The 10,835-nt window shown below is 40.3% G+C and overlaps 1 protein-coding gene across 4 annotated transcripts in view; it reads right to left on the reverse strand.

The window, feature by feature from the left end:
• The window catches only part of PTPRZ1 (protein tyrosine phosphatase receptor type Z1), a 155,521-nt gene extending 147,572 nt beyond the window's left edge, over positions 1–7,949 (reverse strand). For all 4 annotated transcript variants that reach the window (XM_070754742.1, XM_070754740.1, XM_070754739.1 and 1 more), the window contains exon 1: positions 7,669–7,949. In XM_070754742.1, coding sequence (XP_070610843.1) covers positions 7,669–7,729 — 61 coding nt within the window. In that variant the 5' untranslated portion in view covers positions 7,730–7,949. The remainder of the gene's footprint in view (positions 1–7,668) is intronic.
• Between the last annotated feature and the right edge of the window lie 2,886 nt (positions 7,950–10,835).

The following is a 10,835-nucleotide window of genomic DNA, read 5'->3' on the forward strand; positions in this document are numbered from 1 at the left end:
CTGTCAAGGAAATGGAATCTCTGATAGAAATCTCCTTCTTAGAGCAATATAGTAGTTAAGAGAATTAGTTATAAAACTCAAAATCTCTGTTTATATTTAGTTCATATTTGTTATATTTAAGATCACCTATGTGCTGGTCAAAGGGACCAGCACATAGGTGGTTCTTGGTTACAAAGGGAAGTTCTTGGTTACTTTAAACAGCTTAGGGTACATTATTGGTCTATTAAACAAAACATCATTAATATATGTTGAAAACTTTGAGTAGCAAAAAATGAAAACAAGCTATCAAGATTGCCATTATTAAAAACAATCCACACATTGTTGCTGCCATCCCTTGAAATAATAATTGCCTCCTATGAATGTTGAATCAATTTTATTCCACTGATAATATTTTTAATCCGTAACACAATTCGATTACTGTGATTTGAAAATCCATGCAACAGTACCAGCAAGACAACCAAGGCCCAACACTTTGATTTTATGAAATTAATTTGAATTTACATGGTTGCATGCTCCCCTGAGTATTTAGACTGTATCATAGATTTAAAATATTGCAGTTTTAGCCAACATAATTGATATTAAATTGCTTGGTAAAATCGATAGAAATAGAAATAGAAAATAATTAAGCAAACTCACTGCTTAAAGAAATAATAAGATGAGAGGGAGAAAGTAGAGAGAGAGAAAAAATATTCCCTTCTAATATGTCCTTAGGATCTTCTGCAATGAAGGATAAAGGGGTTCTCTGATATTTAATGATTTTTTTTAAAAAAAATGCCATATTTGAAACTAAATAAGCATTTAGGATGCATCTTCAATCTCATTATTCTGGAATAATCCTATTAGTGTATTTCAGTTATTCTATGGAATTATCTGTCTTCTTTTTCACATATTTTTTAATAGTGCTATATTTTGTCTATAGCATCTCTAAAATTGAAAATGATTTATATCTACCCTCAAAAAAGAAAAAAAAAACCCTAAGACATAAATATTGTAAAATGTAGCAGTTTCCTTGGACAAATAGTTCTTGCACTGATAAGTAGCATTTTCAGTTTTATTAATCAAGGCTTTATCATCTTTTCCAAGATTATTTTTGTCTCCTCGGGCAAAAAAAATCTTGGTATCTCCCAATAGACCCTTGCCTTAATGAGAAAAATAGTTGATAAGGATAATTAGTTCATTAACAAAAATATGAGTCAAATTGGAAAAGTTTAAAAAGTACAAGAAGTTGTAAAGAATAAAAGCTCTTTGATGCTTTTCTATTAGAAGATCAGATTTCCAGGGACTGAATCACACTGTTTCAAGAGGAATTGAAATTGTCAGCAAAAGAGCTGAACCATTTCACCCTTAAGTTCCTAATTAAAGCAGGCAACCACAGTGGGAACTGACCATTTAAATGACAAGTAGAAGAAAGGAGGGAAACAAGAGTTGCTAAGATGACATTACTCAAATTAATTACTTCACAGTAATGCTACAGTTCTCATTGGAACACATTGCCCAGAAAAATAATGCAAGGATGCCAAAATACCATTTAAGCTATTTTCAATCCTGTTGCAGTGTGTAAGTCTAAATAGACTCAAAACCAGCACTTTGGCACATTGTATTGATTGCTGTAAGCTATCCAACTACTTTGAAGAATAAAGAAAAGTGAGAGAGCACCAACTGATTATGGTATGGATTCAACACTGTTTCTTTTAAATAGTCTATATATTGCCACAAATACATGCAAATAATCTGCCATCTTTCTTTGACTGTGTTTTGTATGGTTCACTGATAATTTATGCTGTTTTCCATATTTGGATTTTGTTCCCCACAGAGTTGTTTTGGCTTGGGGGTTCACTATATAAATTTAAATAAGTAACATATTAACAGATGGGAACACTCCTATATGATGAATATTAACACGAGACTACTTCTGTTCCTCTACATAGTAGCTGTATGCTATTATAATCTATCTTTTATCTTCTTCACATTTAAAAGTTAGATTTAAGTAATCCAGGACTTCCTAAAGCCTTGGAGAAGGGTCATCAGATTGGGGCTGCAAAAAATTATTTAGACAACTATGAGATCGCAGAAAAGTAGTTAAGAGTTCTCTACATATTTTTGCTTCCATTGAGTGATCATCCAGATTTTTGTAGCCCAGATTAGACAATCCTAGTTCAAAGATTATATCATGTTATACCAGGGGTCCCTAATTCCTGGTGTGCAACCCAGTGACAAGCTGTAGCACATTCAGAACTGGGTTTCGTAAGTGGAGGGCAAGTGTGCACCATTGTGTTTGTAAAAGTGGCACACTCCCCCCCCCCGTCACTGCCACCACTACTGGTCCACAGAGCTGGAACAGTTGGAGACCACTGTGTTATAAAAATATGTGTAGATTTAAGGCCTTTGAAAAAGATCTCAAAACTGTAACACCATTTATAGCATTTTAAAATTTTTGTTTTACTCTCTGGCCTGATCTATGTTTTGCCAGGGATATCAATTAAAGGTCTCTCTTGCCACCTATATAATGTGGTTGTCCCACATTAATATTGGCTCCAGGAATTACTAGGTGTTCAATCGAAACTCCCAGAAGAAATGCATCCCAATCCCGATCAGACCTATTTTTCAAATTCCCAAATTAAGCCATATTCAGCCTAAAGTCATGCAGAGTAGAAGAGAATCCAAAATGAATTTAGGACTTGTGTAGGAATCCCAACTTTAGGGATGTAAGTGTGAAAAATGGTCATAACTTACAACAGTCACTAAATAAAAAGTTGTAAATCAAGAACTATTTGTAATTCATCCTCCTAACTGTCTGGAAAACTCTAGGAAGCCCATCTTGTTGCACATTAATATCGCAGAAAAGTAGGTGACCAGTCAAAGGAAGCAACTTATTCAGATAAACAATGTGTTTAGATTCAATTCCAGAAAGATGCATAGATCAAAACAGTGCTTGGATTCAATTCCAGAAAGATGCATAAACATAGCACATATACAGTATCTAGCAAATATTTAAATTAACTGTATTTTCTTCCAGAAATATATGCCAGCTACAGAGGCCAGCTGCACAATTTTGAGAAAAGACACAGGTGCTTTAAAGAATTGCAAACAGGTGCCACTTTTGTGCCCTTAAGTACTTCAAAGAACCTTTTGTGATGTGAATGTGAATTACACATTCCTAAGAAATCAGATTACATGGTGCGTTAAACTCATCAAGAGTTTGCTGATATCACAATTTTTTTGTTTATTGTTTATTGTTGTTGTTGTTTTTCCTTTGTTGGTATCTATTTGTCTCTTTTAAAATATATTTGAAAACTAATTTTAAAAATAAAAAAAAAAGAGTACCACTTCTCAAAATGGCATCAAACCAAGTATACATCTAAGCAATTTTGCACATACACACAGCTCAAGGTGTTCTAGTGTAATCAAATGGTATTAATGTATTTGGCCAGAGCTACCAATGGCTACATGTTCTGGCCAATAGTTAATACAAGCTCTGGGATCCTGTGGAACCTGCTAGATATGGTCAACTCCCTTGGAGCTCAGTGAAGATTTTCTGGGCTAGATTTACTTTGGCCTATTCTTGGGCAATTCTGAAGAATCCAGACTAGAAGCATTTCATCTAGCGTTTCATTTCATTCACAGAAGCTAACAGAACATAATCCCTCAACACTGTTCAAAATCATTTGAATTGCTTTGTTGAGATGAATCAGACAGACTTGCCAATTCATGAAATGAATCTCATCGTCCCCATGACCAAAATTACTTGCTATCTACTGTATATTACTTATACTTTAATCAGATTCATCCTTAGATGTGTCCAATACTCACTCAAGTTCCATCACCTGTAATCATTCTATGTACTATTATGCACCCATAGACCCAGGAACAAAGATATGTTTGAAGAATGTCATTTCCTGTCTATACCAGGTTGCAATAGGGTGGCCAACCAAGTTCAAGAAAGAAGTCCTAGTTAGATCTACCACACTTAAGATCTGGACCAGCCAAATTTACAGTATAACCTGCTTTGTTCAATGAGTTTGTTCAACAACAATCTTCACCTGGCAATGTTCCATCCATGGCATGGACACTACTCTGAAATTGATATAAAGATGATTTCAATAAAGGAGAACATTTGTAGTTCAGGGTTGAAATAAGGAGTCCTTGGGTAATGAAACCACTAATAAAAAGCAACCATACTAAGAAAGCACCAAGGATCCCTTAAAGATTATTTCCCATTTCAATCTCATTCCTTAATCTCATTCCTATCACAGTGGGAAATAATTCTTTGAAATTGACTGGTAAAAGATGAAGAAACCAAGAAATCCACAAAAGCCTAAGTTAGATAGCTTCAGTATAAAGTCCTAAAATCCACCAATGCCTTGAGGGTCTTCAATATTGTATTCAAGATTATCCAAGACAGCTCAGTTAGGTTTTCTATTATGCAGTCAATACACCAGTGGAATTCCTGTCTTCACCTGACATATCTTAAAAGATACGGCTTCCCAGTGAAAGGGCCTGAAAAGATGAAAGACCTAAGGACTATAGCAACCTCCAAGTGATTCCAAAGTACACAATATTCTGTAGCTGATATATCTTAGGAGATATTACTTACACTTCCCAACCCATTTCCACCAGGTAACCTTGTTTAAAATATTCAAGAAGAGGAACCAGTACTTCATTATAAAAAGGTATTTTGTACCTTTATGTAATTGATATTAAAAATGTAAATGCCTTTTTAAGGTGTCATAATAAATTCAAGTTGTGCCCCATTAAAAGAATCAGTGTCCAGCAACTGGAGAAATGTTACTCATTTTAATAACTAAACTGAATTATTTTCACATTGAACAGATCTGACTTTAGTTGAGATTTTTTTCTGGCAGTCTGCATATTTTGACACTCATTTGTTTTCTGTTCAACTTATTAATTAATTAATTAATTAGATTTGTATGCCACCCCTCTCCGAAGTTTAAGATCTTAAACTACTGAAGTTTGCAGAATATACAACAGTGATTGTTCTCATTCAAGACAACGATGAAACTGCATACAGACAGGAGGTTGAACAATTAGCCTTGTGGTGCAACTGGAACAAACTGGAACTGAACACGCTCAAAACTGTAGAAAGGTGGTAGACTTTAGGAGAAACCTTCCCATTCTACCACCTCTTACAATACTAGACAACAAATATTAACAGTAGAGACCTTCAAATGTCTAGATTCTATCATATTTCAAGATGTAAAATGGTCATCTAACATCAAAAATGTCATTTAAAAAGTACAACAAAGAATGTTCTTTCTGTGCCAACTCAGGAAGCTCAAACTGCCCAAGGAGCTGCTGATGCAGTTCTACAGAGGAATTATTAAGAATGTCATCTGCACCTCTACAACTGTCTGGTTTGGTTCTTCAATACAGCAAGATAGACACAGATTTCATAAGATAATCAGAACTGCAGAAAAAACAATTACTGCCAACCTGCCTTCCATTGAGGACCTGTATATTGCATGAGTCAAAAAGAGGGCTGTGAAAATATTTACTCACCCCTCGTATTCTGGACATAAACTGTTTCAACTCCTACCCTCAAAAAGATGCTATAGATCACTGCACACCAAGATAATTAGACAGAAGAACAGTTTTTTTCCTGAACGCCATCACTCTGCTAAACAAATAATTCCCTCAATACTGTTAAACTATTCATTAAGGCTGCATTACTATTACTATTAGTCTTCTCATCATTCTTATTAACCATCTCCTCCCACTTATGAGTGTATGACTTTAACTTGTTGCTTGTAGTCTTACAATTTATATTAATATTGATTCTTTCCTGATTGCTTATTTATACCTTATGACAATCATTAAGTCTTGTACCTCATGATTCTTGAAAATGTATCTTTTCTTTTATGTACACTGAGAGCATACGCACCAATGACAAATTTCTTGTGTGTCCAATCACTCTTGGCCAATAAAGAATTCTATTCTATTCTACTCTACTCTACTCTACTCTACTCTACTCTACTCTATTCTATTCTATTCTAATCAATTCAATTCTACTGTACTATGATTGGAAGAATTCCCTTAAAACAATGAATACCAAAGCATTATTATTATATCACTTATCCTAGTCTACTGGAGACTCTACTTAATAAACTCAGTTAGTTGCAAATTACGTAAGTCTTTTTAGCAGACTCTGAAATAGGAATGCAAATTAATTTGGTGTATGAAATAAAATGTTATAAAGAATTTTTTTAACCTAATTGAAATAGGATACTAGTTGTCACATGGTGGAGAGAGGTTTAATATACTAAAAGGATGTTTACCCATTGGGTAAAGAATAGAGATTAATGTTTTTGTGGTAAAAGTGGACTTGAATATAAATTATTGCACCAAAGCATTACTTTCAGTAAATATTAATAATATAAGGTACATTAGCCTAAAAAAAATCCAATGCTAGCTTGTCAACATGTAACACTTGTAAAATGAGCGGTATAGTATGACTCCTATTGTAACTAGTATTAATTACAAAGAAAAAAAGAATTTGATTATGCAAGTTGCAGTGTTAAAAAAACAATAATATTTGAATAAGTAAGTGATGGCAGCAGATAGATTAGTAATAAATTGTTTTGCAATACATCCGCCCCTCCCCCCTTGTTGCATTCCGCTTCTAACTACATTGGAGGTAAGAGCCATTGATTTCAAAAGAAAGAGCTTTCACATCCAGGGCTAACTGCCTGAACATGCAATATACAATGTAATACCCAGGACACTGTACAGACAGGTTGATGCCTGTTGTCAACACCCTGCCTTGGACTGTAGGCAATTTCTTATTCCCGGTCTCACTCTCTCTCTCTTTCTCTCTCTTTTTAGGTCATATGTGCAGATGTTCACCTAAATGTTGCATTTTGCCAGGGAGAATGGCTGAAACGGATTTCCTACGCTCTCCCCCCCCCTCCCCCGGTTGCTGATTTCATGGCATTGCCACTGATCTGTATGAAATCCTATTGGATGTGGCAGAAGGGAAAGAATGCAAGGAGGAAGCTTCTTCCTATCTTACCCATCTGCCGCTAAAGGGAAAGCTATACTTCCTACACGGGGAAGCTTTCAAGAAATGTCCATTCCTTTAAAAGAAACCCCCGCCCCTCCCCAATCTGAGACCACCCCCCAATCGCCGAAATGAAAAAGAAAGAGAGGAAGGGAGAAAGAGAGCGAGAGGGGGGGAAGGAGGGAGAAAGAAAGAAAGAGAAAGGGAGGAAGGAAGAGAGAAAAGGAGGGAGAGAGGAAGAGAGAAAGAGAGCGAGAGGGGGAAAGGAGGGAAGGAGAAAGAAAGAGAAAGGGAGGAAGAAAGAAAGAGGGGAAAAAGAGAGAGGAAGGAAGGGAGAGAAAGAAAGAGGGAGGGAGAACGAAAGAGCAGGTGCGTCCTTCTTAGGCGCCCCGTCCCACGCCCACCGGCCAAAAGGGCTCCTTCCTCACTCCGGCCGCGGCACCCCAGAAATGCCTCGTTTCTGAAGTTTTGTTCCAGGCGCCCTGAAGGAGGTGGGGAAGGGGCGCGAGGGAGGGAAGGGAAAGGGGAAGGAAGCGAGAGGTAGCCCATTCCTAGGCTCGCCGACCGCGCGCAAGGCAAGCCACGAGAGAATGGGACGGAGGCACCCAGGCAAAGTTGCCCCAACCGACGCCATACAAGCGGCCCTCACTCACCTATCGGGCAGAGGCAGAAGAGCTGGACGGAAACAAGCAACAAATGCCGGAGGAGGCGCATTTCCAACCCGTCCCTGAGGGGTTTGCCTCTTTTCTTCGAAGTACCCTCTTTGGCTCTCTATTCCTCCCCCGCCCCCCGCCGGTAAGTCGCCTTTTCCCTCACCGGGGGGAAAAAAAGGCTCGGCGGGCTGCAAAGGCTTCAGGGCTGAGGGGAGAATTCCCGTTAGCGAGGAGCTGCGAGAGAATCCAGTTGGGGCTGAGCGACCAAGCGCATCTCGCTTCCCTCGCCAGCCTCCAGGCAGCCCGAGGCGCTCGGCGTGAGGAGAGCGGAGCGGAGCTGAGGAGCGGGCGCCGGCTCTGGTTCTCGTCCGCGCGCGCGGGGAGAGAAATGCACGGGGCCTGAGCACGAGCGTGACAAGACGCGCGCTCCCGGTGGGGCCGGACCGCCCGCCTCAGCCGAGCTCGGGCAGCCGCCAAGCTGGGAGGAGCGGCCTGGGAGTGGGCTGGGGCGCGGGGGCAGCCAGCCGGGGGTGTGCGTGAGGATGGAGTGGTGGGAGGGGAGGGTCGCGCGCCCATGGCGGAGAGGCAAAGGAAAAAGGACGAGCGCCTTCGATCCCACTAAGCATCCTTAGTGTTGGGGGGGGGGAGCTACTCGTGGTTAGGATGCCCTTTTCAGGCTTGCTCTCCATTCCTTCCCCCTCCTCCAAAAATAAGGTCAAGAAGCGGGGAGGGGAAAGGAGGCAGCCTTTCGAACAGATGATTTTTTAGAGGTGTGTGTGCCCGCAGGAAAATTAAAGAAATGGCTGGGGGGGGGGGAGAAAGGGAGGGAATAATAGTCCATTATCTCCTCCACCCTCCTCCGGGCAGAAAAAGAGAACTGGTGGTGGTCTCTGTCTCCTCTGAAGCGGCCTCTGTCAATGGCCACACCAAATCATCACAAAAGCCGGTATGGGGGACAAAAATATCGGTAGGCATACCATTACGTTGTTATTCCTGCTGTTGCCACCAAAATACAAAAGGAAGAAATGCGATGGTTGCAGGCACATTCCCTTGCAGTCCATGGCCTTCTTCATCTAGGGACCCGAACTTGAGGTAGCGCAATGGGGTGAAGTGAATGGTTGCAGATTTTCTCTCCCGCCTTGTTTAGACATAAAAAGCCAACCTGCCTTTCTCCATACCGCTCAGCTGATGATGAAGCCATGTGTCCAGGATGGTACAAGGGTTTTATAGAAGGAAAATGAAAAGGTACCTAATCAATCTTAAGACTAACAATAGGCAGAGCTTGCAGTTTGTTCCATCACTCCCCTCTTGCATCTTTGTTTTGAGTGTTTGCTGTCTTGTCTGATGAAGATTTGGGAGCAAGTCCCAAATTCACATCCCATTATCAGTTTCTGAGCTGTTTTCCCTAAAAGGCATGGCTTAATCAAAGCTGAAGAGCTGAAACAGCGGTGGATTGGTCCCAGTTCAGCCTGGTTCTGTGAACTGGTAGCAGCAGCAGTTGGAAGCTCTGCCCACTCACCCAGGATGCTTCTGCACATGCATCAGGCATGCATGCAAACCCACGCATGGACCCGAAGCAACAGGATTTATAACCCATCACTGAGCTGAAAGTGCTATTCAAGAGCACCTTCCCTAAAGATGAGAACTATGAAAGTAACCTAGTTGGCCTTCCCTGGTTTTGCAGAATTAAGCATTTTATTTTTTTTATTTTTTTTATTTATTTTGTCCAATACACAATGAGGGTTTTAGTGGGTATATATCTATATACACATAGTAAAATACATGATGAAGGTTATAGAGGAGATACTCATAGTAAAATATATCTAAGAAATAATAGAAAAGAAGATAAAGTAATAGAACATATCAATGAAAGAATAGAAGAAGAGATATAGGAATAGAAGAAAGGTATAGGAGATATAGGAGAGCAATAGGACAGGGGACGGAAGGCACTCTAGTGCACTTGTACTAGAGTGCATGTCTTGGTCTAGTTCAGTGGCTCTAATTTGACTCTGCTCATGGATCTCTCTCTCTCTCTCACTCACAACCTAAACAAAAGAAAATTCTGTATCTCTTCCCCTTCTCCTCACCATCTAAGCTATCCTAGTGACAAGGTGTTAGCGCCGGTTGTGGCCCGCCAGTGGCCTGTGCAGCTGGTAGCTGATTCAGACAGCGAGGAGGCCAGTGTTGTGATTCACCAGTGGCCTGTGCAAGGTACCAGAGTCGGACAGCGAGGAGTCTGGAGAAGGCTCAGTGCCAGAGGCTGGGATTCAGCCAGGGCTGTCAGAACAGCCAAAGGCTACATTGAATGAAGAAGAAGAGGAGGAGGAACCTGTTCTTGATGCATGCATGCGTAGAACTGCCAAAAGGCAGGAATGGCTCCTGAGTAGAAGGATTACTCTGGGAGTAAGGCTTGGGGATAATTGGCCACTTCCAAATCCTATTTAAATCAGGAAAACAGAGGATGAATTTGCAGGAAACAATTTCCTTCATTCCAGTCTTGTCTTTGACTTCAAAACTTCAAAATCATCAAGTTTCCTGCAAATTGCTCCTGGGCATTTGGCCAACAACAGTATGTAAGGAATATCTGCTGTTATCAGAAAGACTTTGTGGACTATTGCCGGCTGTTAAGAAGCGAAATTAATAGCCATTGCACCAAAAAGACTGATTTATACTTTCATTGACTTTAGAACAACTGCTAAGAAAGATAATTAGTAGCTGTGAATATTAAAACAAGATTTGTTTGGATGCTGTTTGTGCTGTGTTTCTTTGTCCGACAGCTGGTCAGAACAGCACCAAAGCTGGGCCCCAAAACAGAGACTCTGGCCTTGACTTCAGCCCTAATGCCATCATGGCATTTTGAAAAGTTCATTTTGCACCATTCCACAAGGCCCCTGCAGCCCAGCGCTTTCCAGGATCAGTCATACACAGTTTACCTTTAGGTGGTACTTCCTTTCTGTTTCCAGGTCCCTGCAGCTTATCAGGGTTGCAGGTCCAGGCTGTAATTGAAGCAGCTTCAAGGAATGCTCTTCAGAGGCCTCTGCAGTCTCCAAAAACTGCACAGAAGCGAAGCTCCTCCATGATATTTGGAGATTCTGGAGGTCAACCAGTGGTGGGTTTTACTTACCTTTGCTATCAGTTCGGGAACAGTGGAATGTCGGTGTGCGGGT

Source organism: Erythrolamprus reginae, chromosome 6 (genome assembly GCF_031021105.1).
Source record: "Erythrolamprus reginae isolate rEryReg1 chromosome 6, rEryReg1.hap1, whole genome shotgun sequence".
In the NCBI taxonomy this organism is placed as follows: Eukaryota; Metazoa; Chordata; class Lepidosauria; order Squamata; family Dipsadidae; genus Erythrolamprus; species Erythrolamprus reginae.